Below are 17,095 nucleotides of genomic sequence, written 5' to 3'. Positions count from 1 at the left end.
TCTCCTAAGATAGCTGAATGCAAGGACAGATAAATTGATGACATTTTGCCAACTGAGCTTTGTGATGATTTGGATATATCGTAGTGAAGGAACCTGAAGGTTCTCATGTATCCTTAAGTATGAAGAAACCTTATGTATGAAATAGCGGAAAATGACTGGTTGAACCGGGCGACATATGATCCGGGCACGCGCCTGATTTCTGTTGGTCCACGCGGAGATAGGACCCACTATAGCAGCAGCCATTGTTTTGGTACAGCAAACAATACCAGCAGAATACGCTACACGTGGGGCAAGCATTAATGGTAAAGCCGTGTCCACTCGTCCACCAAGCCGTGTCCACTGCCCTCTCTATCTTTACTCCACCAACAATGAACAGAGTATCTTCCCCAAATTTTCTTGCTCTCTCTCTCCTTCGTCTCTTGTTGACGACGGCGGGCTGAGTCATAGTTGCAGGCAAGCGGGGCTGCACCAGCGTCGCACGCGGAGGGGCTTGCCGGAACCCTTCAAGGCTTCAAATTTCCCGGACTAGGGGAACCTTCTCGTCAACGTCGTTTGTGCCAACTCCTGTTGGTCCAGAGGCACGCGATGGTATCCTGACCCTGGTGATCGAACGCTCCACCGCCAGGCTGCCGAAGCTCCTGCCGGTCCGGAGACCGATGCATGTATCATGAATAATCGCCCCGGACTCACTGCACGTGCTAGAACATGACAACAACAGCTCGAAGCTCTGCAGCACGAAGTATCCTGCACGCCGCCGCATGAGCAGCTGCTATCATGCTAGCATCCTCGGTCTCCAGTGCGGCCACCAACTGGACCACATCTGAATGAGCTTGACCATGGCGCGCCTGAGCGATCTCCGACTGGGGACGGCCGCGGGCGAGCGCGGGTACGGGTAGTTCCCTGCGGCCATGGCGGCGAGCGCGGATAGGATCATGGCGCCAGCCAGCTCCTCATCTCCGTCCCCGAGTCCGGAGTCCAGCGACCGCGAGCTGCATCGGCGAGCTCCGGACGCCACGGCGCATGACTACACGAGCAGTGGCCGATGGACGACGCTGGCGAGCTCCGGCCAGAGGCGGCGTGGGCGGCGAGGGTGAGCTTCTACAGATAGGGCGCGATTGAGGACGGAGATGAGGAGCTGCGACGTCGCCACTGCATATCTAGTGCAGAGTGCAGACGTCTCTGCCTAAACTCATAATAATGACCTGCGGTACTGCAGTCATGAAGCAGCTGCAGCCCTAAAATATCAACCAAAATTCGTCCCTCTCAACAAAGCAGGCCCAGAGACATGTATTGTGCCTAGTTTTCACCACTTGTATACGTAAAGCACACCTCCAGCGCTGGACCACAGATGTGTTGCTGGACCAATGAAACACCGAGTTCCCGCGAGATCATATGTCGCCGAGTTCCATTGCTTCACACTCATGAAATAGCAGTATATTTTGATCTTAACATAAACTGTTGCTGCTATGTGTAACATTTTTTCCTACATTATCTGTCTATTTATTGACTAATTATCTTCCGTTTGTATGAGTGCTTAGCATAGTGTTTTAACAATATTATACCAATGCGGAAGGTGGGAGCCGTGACGGTAAGCTGCATTCCACAATATGTATTTCCTTTTGGAACGAGTAAGTCTTACCATTTATTTGCCATGCAACGAATGACTAAGTATCAAACATGACTTAAGCGTCTATTCTTCCCGCTTCTTTCATTTTAACTTTTCATTTGCAGCTGGTTTATGCTTCCTCCGCTGTAGCATCTAAAAACCATATTGTCACAATGACATGCTTTTGTAGGTTTGCCATGTTTGTAATGTGGTGTGCTTTATCCTAAGTTTGTCCTATCAACTTTTTTTTTGTGAAACCTACAAAAGAGTATTATTTTTAGGGTCGTTATACAGAGTTTGCATCGACACGAGTTTCACGGGATCGTGCGCCAAGGCGCACATTTAAATCTAGTATATGAAGACGGAGGAACCTCTTGGGCTTGATCAGTCCCCTCCACCACCAACTCCACTCCAGTAGTAGAACTTTGCGGCTGTCGCGATGTCCACCTCTTCTCCGTCTGCCGTCGGTAATATCGACGGTGGCAGCGCATCGTCGCTGACCGCATCGGCCATCGTCGCGCAGGCGGTGTCCAGGTCCCACGTCCTCAAGATCGACGGGTACTCCCTCACCAAGGGGCTCGGCAACGGCAAATTCATCAAGTCCGAATCATTTCACATCGGAGGCCATCGCTGGTTTATGCAGTACTATCCCAACGGTCGCTGCTCAGATGACGCCGGTTGGATATCCATTGTTCTTCATCTTGACCAGACCGACGTCAAGGAGGTCAAGGCACAGTTCAATATTAGTTTACTCGATCAGCACGGGAAAGCAGTGAAATCACACAGCACAAGCAGCCAGCTACTGTGCGACTTCAAAGCCACAGGAGAAAAGTGGGGCTACAATGAATTCATCAAAAGTAACGAATTGGAGGAATCGGCTTACTTGAAGGATGATGTCTTCAGAGTCAGGTGTGATCTCACGGTGGTAAAGGAGATTGTCACTGAGCTCATCACACCGGCAGTCATAGTGCCACCTTCAGACATACACCATCATCTTGCCCATCTATTCTCCGTTGGCGAGGGCTCGGATGTCACTTTTGAGGTTGGCGGCCAGATGTTCCCCGCGCATAGGTACATTCTTGCTGCTCGGTCCTCTGTCTTCAGGGCGGAGCTCCTTGGTCCGATGAAGGAAAATACTGCCACTCACATACAGATCAGCGACATGGAAGCCAGAGTGTTTAGAGCTCTGTTGCACTTCATCTATGCCGACTCATTGCCTGAGATGGACGAGAATGACACGGCTGCAGCGATGGCTCAGCATTTGCTTGTGGCGGCAGATAGGTACAACATGGAGAGGCTAAGGTTGATCTGCGAGGAGAAGCTCTGCAACTACCTATGCAAAAGCACTGTGGCGACTACCCTGGTGCTGGCTGAGCAGCATGGTTGCAGTGCGCTCAAGAATGCCTGCTTCAAGTTTCTCACTTGTCCCGGAAACCTGAAAGCAGTCATGGCGAGCGAGGGGTTTCAGCACCTGAGGACCAGCTGCCCCTCTGTTCTGGATGAGTTAGTCGCAAAGCTTGCTCCGTGACTTCTCCGAGTTGGATGCCATGAAATTGAAGATTTAGCTAGTAAATCATCTTGCTTATTTCTATTTTCAGAAGGGACTATTTATGCAACTAGTCTAGTATGTCAAGATCTCGAAAACTCTATATGAAGCTTGACTGCTTAATTCCATGCATGCATATATTTGGATCGATTGTCTTTTAAAGCTATATGAAAGAACTTCATATTTTTTAAACACTGATATAAATACATTCAAAGCTGCAGAGCTTTTGTTATTCTGCGGATATCATTTCCAGGTTCCGAAAATTGGGGGAATGGTTTGGAAACAGTGAGAAGAATTCGTGTATTCTACAGAAATGACCTGAATTAGCGGGAAGATTTTAGATATCTTTAGGAAAACTGTCTGCCTGAACTGAAATCCCAAGTAAATATGTTAGAGTTTCCAACAGGGTCATGTGAAAGTAATATGCCGTCTTTACCTTGCTATGTTTAAAGTGGTACATAACCCATGTGCTGCTTAAGTATAAAACGGATTCGCAAAATCTCTCAACTTTCAGAACCAATTTAACGAAATTCAATGGAGGACAGGAATCAAACTCAACATAATAGAGCAGTGCCTAGACAACTCAAGTACTCAACCAATGCGCTATATGAAATTGCCGAAACAATATTATCTTTAACAACGACGGATACTCTCAATTTTTTAAGTTATCCACATAACTACTTACTGGATCAACATGTGGTTGTATCTCCTGCCCGAGGATCAGCGGAAATATATGGATATTGTATGCACTCGACTTGATGGCAGCCGTACATGCTATCTTCAACAAGGGTGGCTGACAGTGTGCTAATAGAATACATGATTTGTATGCTTGTTTTGTATTCTCTTTTTCGATGGTTGATTCATGTTGCCAGCTCGATCAGGAGATAGGGAGGATCTGGCAGAAGCACGAAAATCCTCTTGTAGTGAAAATAATATCCTAGAAGTCCTAGACCTAGAATGCGGGAAAGCGCTGGTTCGATGATCAATGAAGTTTTTTTTTGTAATACTACTAAATTTAGTTTACTCGGAGACTAAGTAATAAATGGTTGTTTGCATCATTTTGATGCAGAGGCTGGGCTTCACCTCCATTTCGGAAAAAAAACAATCCCCTATAGTTTAGTTTGGGCTCGAAAATTGGTTTTACTTCAAACACTTCCTAATAAGTAAATGCATGGTTTGGCCACATGACACTAATAAAAATTGGGATAACAAATGGTTTGCCCAAATCAAGCACTAAATAAATATTTGGAACTTAAGGACGTGGCGTAAATGAAAATGCATTCCTAACTTTGTTCTTCCACTAACAGTCTTCAATAAAAAAATGAGTTAGTTTGGTTCCCCCCCCCCCCCCATTGATCATGAAAGGGTGCTCCTAGTTTTATTCTTCTACCACATTCCCGCATAAAAATACAGAAACACCTAATGAGAAACTATCCATGATGAAATCAAGCAACATAGCTAACATAAACATTTAAAAAGCTTAATACAGATTTAGTTTGCATTTAATGTTGTGTGCGGTCCTAAAGTTTTGCATAGGCTGACAGCCACTTTTCTTAGTAGCTATATGCTTAACACATGCAAGTCAACCTTGTTTTCGGGGAAGGAAAAGAGACTCCTAGCTAAAGTTGTCTTACCCTACTTCAAAACTACAGGCGTGCCCTATAACTTTGACCTAACGGCGTCCGTTTGCTGGAATCATAATAGCTGAGAACAAAGTGGCGAACGGGTGCGTAATGCCGAACAGTTCGGGCCAAATCCTAAAAAAATGCTCAGAAAACGCTATTTGATGAGCTTTCGTAGTATTAGGTAGTTGATCAGGTAAATGCTCACCAAACCAATGATGCTTAGCTGGTCTTTTCGGATGATCACCCACACTAGAACTGAGACACGGCCCAGACTCCCACGGGGGACAACAGGGAGCAGTGGAGAGTCTTGGACACTGGACGAAAGCCCGATCCAGTAATATCGCGTGAGTGAAGAAGGGCAATGCCGCTTGTAAAGCTCTTTCGTCAAGTGCGCGAGCATAACATGACTCAAGGAAAAATGTTTCCTACTAAAAGTAATTATTTTTAGGCAATTATTTTGACTACTCAAAGTACAGTCGTACCCTCTAGGGGTGAGCTTGGTTGGCACCATGGTCTACCGAATAACCTAGAGGTCCCCAATATTCTTGAGATCTTTTTGCACGACATAGAAGTTCGCTCGAGTGAAAGCATGGGGAGCTGCTACCTAGCAAACACTCCTTATCCTACATCCTAGCCGCGAGAAGATCATCAAAGGAATAGCAAATCTTCTTGAACGCCCCCATTTGATCCTCGGCGACACCCATGAAGAGGTCGACGCCGCCTTTCACCGTGGGAGACGGCACGAAGAGCATGAGCCCCTCGATTGGCAAGTCCGGCGGCTGGACCACGGAAGGCGGCCCGGTGCCAAAGTTTAGCAGGTGGCACCTGAGTCCCATCCAGCTGTCCACCTCTGCGTCCGGGCACAACGCAATGCCGGCAGCCGCTGTCGCCACGAGCTCCTCTCCACTGGCGTCCGCCAATGTGCCAAAGTCCACGAAGGACTGGATGTACTCCTCATCGATGCGCGCCACGGCGTCGCGGATGGCGCCGACCACGCTCTGGTAGCTCCAGCTCAGGACGTCCCGGGCCCGGAGCCTGGGGAACGCCCAGAGCACCATGTTCCCGAAGAAGTCCATGGGCACGGGAGGGTTGGCTCTGCCTCGGCAGTCCACGGCCACCCTCACCTGCGTGAACTCGTCCGGCCGGAGGCCCCGTACCGCGGTGATCTTCTTCCACACGTGGGCGAGCAAGCACTGGAACGTGCTGCAGCGGCCGCCCACGCGGGCTTTGAGCTCGGCGACGAACTCGGCCGTGAAATGCACCCTAAGGTCCTTGATCCTGGCCGTCGGGATGAGGTTGCGGCCTTCGCTAGTGCAGCCGCCGCTTTCTCCGTTCTTGAACTCAATGGACCGGTGGTCGAACACCGATGCCGGCGTGCGGCGAGGCACGACAGTGGTGGCTCGGTCGACGAAGGGGGTCGGCGCGATGAAGTTCTTGCCCTCGCGCACCGCGTTCTCCCACGTGGTGATGAAGTTGCTCATGGAGACACCGTCGGCCGTCTGGTGGTGGTATGATAGACCGATCACGAGGCCGCCGCACTTATACCTGTTCAGCTTGATCTGCAGCAGTGGCACCCCAAAGTTCTCCTGCAATGCATTAGTATTATGGAGTATTAAACAACAGCATGTCAACAACGGCTAGACTTGTGGAGGAATAACGGTAAACCTTGGTCGATAATAGATTTAGTGGAGTGTCAGGTTTGTAGCGATGTAGACGAATCAGGTTTTCTACATACTTGCGAAGGAATACCGGTAAATCTCGGTCATTAGATCTCCACGAATGGACGATTAGAATTCACTCAATGTGTACAAGAGCTCGCACAGAAAATCTGAAAGGTACGTATATATATGATGTATATAGAAGCAAATGGATGACATTCAGTCAGATTGGCTGTATAATATCTAATGAGTGACTAATATCTAATGTATTCTACCCCTCCATCTGTATAATATCTAAGAAGCGTTTTAGTATGTAGGATACATGTGAATCTAGAAAAAATTCGGGACGGGAAACTATTTCGATTCACCTAATGTGTTCTTCTAGATTCAGCTAATATATGGTTCAGATTGTTCATCTAATTTTTTTTTCTAGATTCAGCTAATATATGCGATCGACATTCGGCAGTCCATTAGGAACAGAGAGGGAAAATCTGTTGTTGTTTAATTAATTGCCTATGTGATCGACATGGATTAGACAAAAAAGATACTACATATTTAAAAAATATTTACTTGCTCTGTTCTGAATTAGTGACTCGGATTTGTTTAGATTTGCATATGCCTTCACACAAAAAACATGTCTAAATACATGCGTAACTAGATAAATATGTTCCCATTAATTTGGAATGGCATGCCATAATGATCAATGTATGCAATCGACACGCCAATTAGGAACGGAGAGGAAAAATCCGTTGTTGTTTAATTAATTGTCTATGGAATCGATATCGATTTTACAAAAAGATTTACACGTATTAAAAGGTATTTACTTGCTCTGTTCCTAATTAATGTCGCAGATATGTCTACATTCTGAAAACGTGTCTAAATTCATATGTAATCTGTCTCCATTAATTTGGAATGGAGTAATCTCTATCTGCAAAAAATCGGGTGTAGTCTCATCCAAAAAGAATTACTCTCTCCGGTCCATATTACTTGATGCTAAAATGGATGTATCTACAGCTACAATGTGTCTAAATATATCTATATTAATACCAAGTAATATGAATCGCAGGGAGTAACTAATTTTTAAATTAGATCATATGAAAATAATGTTCATGGATTATACTAATAACAACATGCTAATCTAAGAACCAACCTGTGGTTGGGTGGTTAGGATTTTGACATTAGATTTGACACTGATGTCTCATAAAAGCGAATTATTTTTTGGTGGTAAGCCACGTTACCGTCAACACCGATGCGTCTGTGGTGACTTCGTCAACCTTAAGACCCGTCGGATCAGTTTCTACGACTCAGACTCTCGGAGGTGCACATAGGGGTAGAGTATGGGTGTGTGCTTTCATAGAGGTAAGCGTACGTACGTATTCGTGAGCGTCTGTGTCCATATTATGTTTCGCAAAAAAAATGCTAATTCGGGGGAAAATGTAGTTTCTGATATCGGAGTTAAATAATAAGAATGAAATGTGACAAGGATCTCACGCCGACGACTACCTGAACTAATTCTCAGACAACGACTGATTATTAACAACAAAACCGTAAGTAAATCATATGACAAGTTGACAGCACGATAAGGAGTCCAACGGAGCAGAAAAAGTCTCAAACAAGTTACCTCTGGGGTTGCAGGGTACAGATCGCAGACGTTTGCGGCCATGGCGCCGTCGACGAGCACTTCCGCCAGGTTGTACGGGACGGTGGCCTCGATGACAAGCACGCCCTCGTTGTTGAGGTGCAGCAAGCGCCGGCCTTGGCCGTCGACGAGGAGTCGCCCGGCCAGATGAGGATACGGCGCGACGGCCCTGCGAAGCCCCTCCTTGAGCGCCTCGTTGGAGGGCGCCGGCGCGGAGTAGGCGAACAGGATGGGGATGAAGATGTCCAGGGCGGCGCGGTCGAAGACGGTGAGCGGGACCTTCTCGCCGGCGAGCGGGTGCGGCGCGGAGTACACCGGTTTCAGCATCGTGGTGGTGCCCGTAATCTCCATTGTTCGAATGGGATTCCACCAATTAATTCTGTGAGCTCGGGTAGTGTTGCTGAAGCTTTGGCGATTGAAGGGCGATCGATAGGCATGAGCTGGCATATATAGCCAGCGCAATTTGCGCAGAGATATATGTGTGCGTACACTTCGGTTTCTGGAAGAACCTTGCGTTTCTTTGTAACCGTAGCTTTTTTGAAAGAACGTTGTATTTCTTTCCAATTTTAGCTTCGTAAAACAGCACCGATGCCTGGAAACAAACCATCGGCCCTCCGAGTGCCGTCGATTTTGCTTCATCGAAGTAAAACAAAAAAAAAACGTTTCTCTTTACTATTATATTGGAGTTGGGGATGGTATCACTTTAACATCAAACATTCGAAAGATCTCAACCGTTCATCATCACATCCAGCGCTAATCACACATCCAGCGCTAATCACACACGCGTAAGGAAACAAACCAATTCACCGTCAATTAGGGATATTTACAAATCACGGTCATAAGGAAACATACCCATTCAGAAAATCGTATGCTCAATCAATCTTTACTATTATATTACGTTCCACTTTGCACTTTCTACTTTTGACTGCCAAATTTATATATCAATCACAATCAAGGTAATTAATACACGGTATGAGGATATCAATTAGGGATATTTACAAATCACGGTCATAAGGAAACATACCCATTCAGAAAATCGTATGCTCAATCAATCTTTACTATTATATTACGTCCACTTTGCACTTTGTACTTTTGACTGCCAAATTTATATATCAATCACAATCAAGGTAATTAATACACGGTATGAGGATATCAAATAAGGTAATCACGATATCAAAAACAGATTGCACGTCACGCAATACTTGCCAAAAAAAATCTCCCATCCTGACAAAACGCTTGCCAAAAATGTCTCTCATTATCATAAACCTTTACTAACCCAATCAAATCAAATCCACGTGTGCCAGGGATGTTGTGCCCACGGGAATGAGTCAATGAGATTTGATTGATTAAGCCAACTTTTGGCAAATGATAATGAGAGCAAATTTTTAGCAAGATATGAGGTAGATTTTGGATTTGTTTCTCCAACCCACCAGGAAACCTAAGCATGGCCTTAGGCGCTTAGGTGCCCATCCTCCGCTTTTCTTCCTCCTGGCCACCGCGGAGCACCCCACAAACGACGAACACGTCGGATCATAGGCGCCTGCCGGACGCCCACCATGGTCGCGCTTGCTCCTGTGGTTGGCCGCACCATGGCGACGAGCCGAGGGGAGTGGGAAAGCAAACCGAGGCCGAGGCCAGGGTAGGTGGCGGAGCTCCAGGCTGACAGGACGACAAAGGCGAGGCGATGGTGGCTCTCGGCTATGGCTGCGGCCATCGGGAGGGGCGCAATCTGAAGGAGGTCTCCGAGGTGCAGAAATAACAGCGGGGAGGCACAGATGATGAACTTATGAGTTATGATCACCTTCCCGAGGTGATTTAGTCGGCGTCCACCCAGAGGTGCTGCTGATGAGTTTCGGCGACCACCTCGCCGAGCTGTTTCTCCTTCCAAGGTGAGCTCCACGGTTTATTTCTTCTGCCGACATATTAGTTTTTCTGACAATATTGGTAAAATGCTTTGACATGTGATGGTGCCTGGAGGTGGGAGAAAACAGTTGAAGCAAGCACGACAGGTATGGCTGAAATCAGTCTCCAATCTTCAGAACTGACTCAGGGTATTATGGAAATAATCACTGATGCGTGCACGTAAGACATGGCAATATTGGTAAAATGCTTTGACAGGTGATGGTGCCTGGAGGTGGGAGAAAACAGTTGAAGCAAACACGACAGGTATGGCTGAAATCAGTCTCCAATCTTCAGAACTGACTCAGGGTATTATGGAAATAATCACTGATGCGTGCACGTAAGACATGGCAGTATTGGAGGTTCATCTGCAACATATGAGCACCTTACGTCCTGATAAATAATTGGTGATGCATCCGTTGTACAAATAGTAGAATAACAGAGATACATGTTTAATATAGTGTGCTAATTTTGCATTTGCATTCCTGGTAGTTTATTGCGCCATACAAGATAAGAGGTCTAAGCATCAACTATGTATCTTGCTTACACTATCTAAAATTATATTCTGCTGCTATATCTTTGGCCATGAGGCCTTGCCTATTTATTAGTTCTATGAACTAAAGAAGTATAAATGTGTGGTTTTACCGAAGTTGTGGTGATACAAGCTTTGGCTTCCAACCCGCCTTTTTTATTTATTCCTTGAAATTATTCAAATGTGAGATTACAATCCAAAGTTAGAAGTATGACATGACATCCAGGGTCTGCAATAGTAGTAGGTACTACTACCTCAGATCACATTTAGTCGGCACGGGAGTGACTTGCCTACGTGCATGTACGTTCTTGGTGCCAATGTCAATTAAATCCGATCGGAGAGAGTCTATGACATCCAACTGTCCACGTTTTTTTGTTGTTGGCCACTAATGGGTGATGATTCTGATGACGACGACGGTGCTCTTGAAAGGTCTAATATGAGCCGTGGTCTGCAGTCCCATTTGTCTGGGGCCAGCTCTTGGACGCCTATCTTGCATGTTTGTTCTTCGAAGCTTGATTGTTCTATTCCATCTCCTAATGTTCGTTTGCCTCATTCATCTGATGTTTCTCTCGCTGCCTTGGTTTATGATTTTTCTGGTTTCAGACTTCTGAGTTGTTTCTATTTTTGACTTTCCATTATGATTTGTTTGTGTTGCTTACCCTTCTTTGTTTACTGTGCATTCAGTAAATTTATGCTCCCCTTTGGTTACTATATACACTCCACTTTTTGATTTCTTTCCCCTTACAGAATATGCTCTTGCTGTTAGTTTCGTTGTTGTCGCGCATATATGTTTGCTCTGCGAACCATGTCCTACTGCTTGCGCGAATGATGATGTGTTTTTTGAGTAGATGCTATTCCGATGAGTTTTATGAAATTCTTACCACATTATTTGCCAATCGTGTGTGCACATAGTAGGAGCTGATTGTTTGAATTTTAATGCAGGGGCAGGTCCATGGTCAAGCAATCAGTTCCAAAAGTTTGCCAATGGCAGTTACAAGTGTTTGTTGAAGCCAACTCTAAATGCTTTGAGATGCCAGACAGTCCGTGCCTGAGGAATTAACATCAAATCCTTGCAGAGCTAGCGTGGCCGCAACTATCCAGTGTTAGTACCTGTTAGCACCGTATTTGTACTATGTTTATGTACTACTCTCAAGATCACCCTTAACTTTTTGTCCATGTTTCTATTTTTGTTGCTAATGTAGTTACTCTATGCAGTGGTAAAATATGATTTTTGTGCGTAGTGACAATTTATGGTTTCTAATACATAACGGAATTTAATGTAGTAACAAACTGAAGATGAAGCTAAAGGCGCTAATTAGTACAGAGAAAATTGAGGTCGGCTCGTGGAATCATCAGACAGAGCACATGGAAGAAATTGTTCAAAATACAACTAAGAAGAATTTTAGGGTTCTCGTACATTAACTTCAGGAAGACTTCTCTTTTAAAGCTTTACCAATTAAAAGGTAGATACACATCGCCACAGAAAGCATATTCCAAGGATGGAACCATTTAAAAGATAGATACACAATGGCTTAAAAAACGCACGCGCAAAAAACTTTAGGATTCTCCTACAGTAACACCTTTTTAAGCTTCAATACTTAAAAGATGGATACACAATATCTTAAAAACCACACTCCAAAGAAATAACCACTACCCACTTTTTACTATAAAATTGCCACTAGAACCATTTGTGGCTTCGAAGACTTGGATCAGCCAAAGAGGATCCAAATAATTTATTTGGTAGTACTACTGAAAATCCATTTCCTAATGTCTTTTGTTTTTCCATGTTTAATTGATTCTATTGGATAACTATCCATTTATTTTAGATTCTTATTGATTGAGTACACAAGTAAGCCAACAAGGATTGCCTATTTTTTCGAGATACCTAATGTGTGTTCTATTTTTCTCGGGGCTTGCTCATATCCGGGATTTGCCACCATTATTTATTTCATATTCAAACTAAACTGTACCGATTATCTAAATGTACTTCAAATAACATGAATTGCAAGAAAAAAATAAAGACCGTAGCAACGCACGGGCATTCAACTAGTGATTAGAAATAAAGCAGAAAAGAATAGTCAGACACATACCTCACCGGAGACCTGCTACCAAAAACTCTATGCTATCGAAGCTAAACAGACCTCGGCAGAGATCTTGTAGCAACGATTTTGTACTAAAGTAACAAAACAACAGAACATTTGCAGCAAAAAGTTTATACCATCATAGCATCATCAACTACTCCTCGTCGGTGCACCGCCCGCATCATCCCAACTCCGGCTAGTAGGACCGTCACTTTCTTATTGCAGCACCGCAGCTGACTGATGGTAGCACCGTAGGCGACCGTTTGCAGCACCGTCGTTGACTGCTGGTAGCACCGCCTGTGACCGTTTGCAGCACCACTGGTGACAGTTTACAGCACTACACCTTGATACGTCTCCGACGTATCGATAATTTCTTATGTTCCATGCCACATTATTGATGATATCTACATGTTTTATACACATTATATGTCGTATTTATGCATTTTCCGGCACTAACCTATTAACGAGATGCCGAAGAGCCGATTCTGTTTTCTGTCGTTTTTGGTTTCAGAAATCCTACAAAGGAAATATTCTCGGAATTGGACGAAATCAACGCCCAGGGTCCTATTTTGCCACGAAGCTTCCAGAAGACCGAGGGGGAAAGGAAGTGGGGCCACGAGGCGCCGACAAAATAGGGCGGCGCGGCCTGGGCCCTGGCCGCGCGGCCCTGGCGTGTGGGGCCCTCGTTTCCCCCCCCCCCCCGCGTTGCCCTTCCGCCTACTTAAAGCATTCGTCGCGAAACCCCCAGTACCGAGAGCCACGATACGGAAAACCTTCCAGAGACGCCGCCGCCAATCCCATCTCAGGGGATTCTGGAGATCACCTCCGGCACCCTGCCGGAGAGGGGATTCATCTCCCGGAGGACTCTTCACCGCCATGGTCGCCTCCGGAGTGATGAGTGAGTAGTTCACCCCTGGACTATGGGTCCATAGCAGTAGCTAGATGGTTGTCTTCTCCTCATGTGCTTCATTGTCGGATCTTGTGAGCTGCCTAACATGATCAAGATCATCTATCCGTAATTCTATATGTTGTGTTTGTCGGGATCCGATGGATAGAGAATACTATGTTATGTTGATTATCAATCTATTACCTATGTGTTGTTTATGATCTTGCATGCTCTCCGTTATTAGTAGAGGCTCTGGCCAAGTTTTTGCTCTTAACTCCAAGAGGGAGTATTTATGCTCGATAGTGGGTTCATGCCTCCATTAAATCTGGGACGATGACAGTAAAGTTCTAAGGTTGTGGATGTGTTGTTGCCACTAGGGATAAAACATTGATGCTATGTCCGAGGATGTAGTTATTGATTACATTACGCACCATACTTAATACAATTGTCTCGTTGTTTTACAACTTAATACCGGAAGGGGTTCGGATGATAACCTCGAAGGTGGACTTTTTAGGCATAGATGCATGCTGGATAGCGGTCTATGTACTTTGTCGTAATGCCCAATTAAATCTCACAATATTCATTATATCATGTATGTGCATTGTCATGCCCTCTCTATTTGTCAATTGCCCGACCGTAATTTGTTCACCCAACATGCTATTTATCTTATGGGAGAGACACCTCTAGTGAACCGTGGACCCCGGTCCATTCTTTTACATTGAATACAATCTACTCGCACTACTTGTTCTACTCGTTTTCGCAAACAATCATCATCCACACTATACATCTAATCCTTTGTTACAAGCAAGCCGGTGAGATTGACAACCTCACCTGTTTCGTTGGGGCAAAGTACTTTGGTTGTGTTGTGCAGGTTCCACGTTGGCGCCGGAACCCCTGGTGTTGCGCCGCACTACATCTCGCCGCCATCAACCTTCAACGTGCTTCTTGACTCCTACTGGTTCGATTAAACCTTGGTTTCTTACTGACATAGGCATCCCAAATGGGCCTGCCAAAGATAGTACCCGGGATTTATAGAAGGCCCACTACCCTAAGAATAAGAAGGTTCGAGAGTCCAAGATATGTTAAGGGAAGTAGAATTGTAATAGGAAGTGTTGTTTGTAAATCTGGCGGGACGAGTTAGAAACCGTCCCGGACTCTGTAACTTGTACGAAACGAGACCCTCGGCTCCACCTCTTATATAAAGGGGGAGTCGAGGGACGAGGAGATCATCGAATCATTGTCTGCAAACCCTACTTTTCATATTCGTCGAGTACTTTTCGGCTGAAACCTTCGAGATCTACTTGCCCTCTACTTCTAACTAAACCCTAGCCTACAATCCATAGGCATTGATAAGTTAATCCCTTGTCAATTGGCGCCGTCTCGTGGGAATTAGAGGCGTAAGGATCCGATCTCGATGGCACGTTCAAGATCTTCGACATCGTCAACCGGAAGCAACACTATGGATCGAGGTAAACAGATCGCTCGCCGGTCTTGTTGATTTTGTTCCTCACCCACCCTCCCGTTTGGATGCATATGCGTATCCGGCGGAGCCCTTGGAGATGACGTTCGGAAGGTTCCACTTTCGCGTCGAGAAGGAAGGATCGTATCGTGTCGAAATTCCGATTTCGTCGGGATCGTCGGCGGTCGATTCTGATTTTTCAAGCTATGCATCGTCAACCGAGTCGAAGAAGAAACTTCGGCAACACGTTACGTCGCATCGGAACAAGAGAGAAACTCGCCAAGATCTTCAAGTGACACATCGTTTGAGTCATCTGCGGACTCATATATAAGCGATGGCTCAAGTGATGTCGACAGTTACGACTTCATCGACAAATCCATCACATTGGGCAAGGTCTTCATCAATCTCAACAATGATGTCACCAAACCCAACATAGATCTGAGTGCCAAATATCATCAGATTTATGCTATCGAAAATCAAGAGGAAACATCGGAGGCTTTCGACGAGTTGGGAAATCCTTTTGTCGATCCCTCGTATCTAAGGAGAGGTATGGGCACTAAATATGTCGGGCCCACACCACGCGTCGAGTTCAACTTCCACGAGCAGCCTGGGATAGAGCGGCAAAAGCCCTAGATGGTTCGGAACCAATGACGACAACATCTACAGCTCAAGAACTCGCAAGCTTATCAATATAGGCTCGCACGAACCGCCCGAGAAATAGAAAAATAGACAACCTGAGTTGAACAGAGAAAGGAGGCAGCTTCCGCATCCAAGCAGGAGAAGGGCAGATCTAAGTGGACAATCTAGAGTTTCGGGTGATAGCCACAGGGAGGCTCTGAACAGAGGAAGATCAAGGTTACAACACATACCCGAAGCGTAAAGAGAGCACTTGGTTCAAAACCTCGACATGTCTTTTATGTCGATAGATACAAGAGGAAATATTATCCCTAAGACACCGTAAGCCGGGTATATGGCGACACAAGCTTACATCCTTGCATCCGGACCACCCCAGGAGATCCAAGGGAAACATTATACAATATGGCGTTAGCAGGGGTTGGAGCTATGGGGACAGCAGTTCGTAGCAACGCCTCCCGAAGGAGCGGCAAGGCAAAATAGTCCACGACCCGCGGCAAGCAACGGCGGCAGCTCCGAAGGACCAAGTGGAGCAAGAGATACAGGAGCACAAGCAAGGGTCGATAGAGCGAGGCAAAGCGGAAGAGATCATCGGCAGTCCCCGGAGCTTAATGACGAGGATATGTGCGGTCTACCGTGCTTCACGAGAAGAGTCCGAAAAACTCGAGTCCCCTCGAGATTCAAGTTACCCGATCACTTCAAAAAGTTCGACGGCTTGCAAGATCCGGATGATCGGCTAATTGATTACCTCGAGACGGTGAAACTAACTCGGAGGAACTAGAGCAACAGCCATGCAAAGTATTCAGGTGCACTTAAGTGGAGCCGCACGATCTTGGATCAAAAAACTTCCGCCAGATCCATCGACAACTGGGAAAGTTTCGAGGACGTATTCGTCAAGAACTTCAGTGTCCACGTGCAAAAACCTGCGTCGTTAGAAGAGCTGAGAGCATGTCGACAAAAGCCGATGAGTCAATGAGAAAATATATCCAAAGGTGGAACATCATAAAAAACTCGGCAGAAAACATATCCGACGAGAGAGCAATAGATGCGTTTGTCGCAGGAATTAGGCGTGGAGATTTTGTCGAGGATTTGGGAAGGACCAATCCAAAAACAGTATCCGCGTTGATGGAGATAGCAAATAGATGGGCAGACGGAGAAGACGCTGTCCACAATAAACGACACAGTCGCCGTAGGAGGACCGTGGTCGAAATTATCGATCAAGGCGACGATTTCCTCGACAAGCACTCGTAACTACGACGCTCCAGTGGCAAATTTCGGCTGGATTCCGAGCCAGCGCAGGAGGGAACAACAGAGATGATTATCAGAGAAGCAATGAGCAGCGAAACGATAATAGGGACGACTCCCGCAACAGGCAAAATAGTGGGCCGAGGTTTCCAAGACCTTTTGTGTCCCCCGAAGAAATGCTGAACGGACCGTGCCGCATGCACTTCTTCCTCGACAAAGAACGGGAAAAGACAGTCAGGGCACCTGCAGTAAAGACCGTCGAAATTTTCAGGCAATGTTTAGATAC

The 17,095-nt window shown here is 45.9% G+C and overlaps 2 protein-coding genes and 1 pseudogene across 2 annotated transcripts; 2 read left to right on the top strand and 1 right to left on the bottom strand.

The window, feature by feature from the left end:
- Window positions 1-2,045: 2,045 nt before the first annotated feature.
- On the top strand, window positions 2,046-3,134 carry LOC124694891 (BTB/POZ and MATH domain-containing protein 2-like). The gene has a single exon (XM_047227819.1). The coding sequence runs from the start codon at window positions 2,046-2,048 to the stop codon at window positions 3,132-3,134; it is 1,089 nt and encodes a 362-aa protein (XP_047083775.1).
- A 2,266-nt stretch (window positions 3,135-5,400) lies between these two features.
- LOC124696314 (tryptamine benzoyltransferase 1-like) lies at window positions 5,401-8,425 on the bottom strand. The gene is made up of 2 exons (XM_047229047.1): window positions 8,057-8,425; window positions 5,401-6,363 (listed from the first exon to the last, which is right to left on the bottom strand). The coding sequence occupies exons 1-2, from the start codon at window positions 8,423-8,425 to the stop codon at window positions 5,401-5,403; spliced, it is 1,332 nt and encodes a 443-aa protein (XP_047085003.1).
- A 1,494-nt stretch (window positions 8,426-9,919) lies between these two features.
- Window positions 9,920-17,095, top strand: part of LOC124694889 — a 31,141-nt pseudogene continuing 23,965 nt past the window's right edge.

This window comes from Lolium rigidum, chromosome 3 (assembly GCF_022539505.1).
Source record: "Lolium rigidum isolate FL_2022 chromosome 3, APGP_CSIRO_Lrig_0.1, whole genome shotgun sequence".
In the NCBI taxonomy this organism is placed as follows: domain Eukaryota; kingdom Viridiplantae; phylum Streptophyta; class Magnoliopsida; order Poales; family Poaceae; genus Lolium; species Lolium rigidum.
Note: the sequence above shows the minus strand (reverse complement) of the source record. Positions and strands in the feature narration are given on the sequence as shown.

Excerpts from the sequence above, each read along its gene's own strand:
- LOC124694891 (XM_047227819.1), top strand. The coding sequence starts at position 2,046 with ATGTCCACCTCTTCTCCGTCTGCCGTCGGTAATATCGACGGTGGCAGC.
- LOC124696314 (XM_047229047.1), bottom strand. The coding sequence starts at position 8,425 with ATGGAGATTACGGGCACCACCACGATGCTGAAACCGGTGTACTCCGCG. Across the intron at positions 6,364-8,056 it reads TGTACCCTGCAACCCCAGAG|GAGAACTTTGGGGTGCCACT; the intron begins GTAACTTGTTTG and ends AATGCATTGCAG.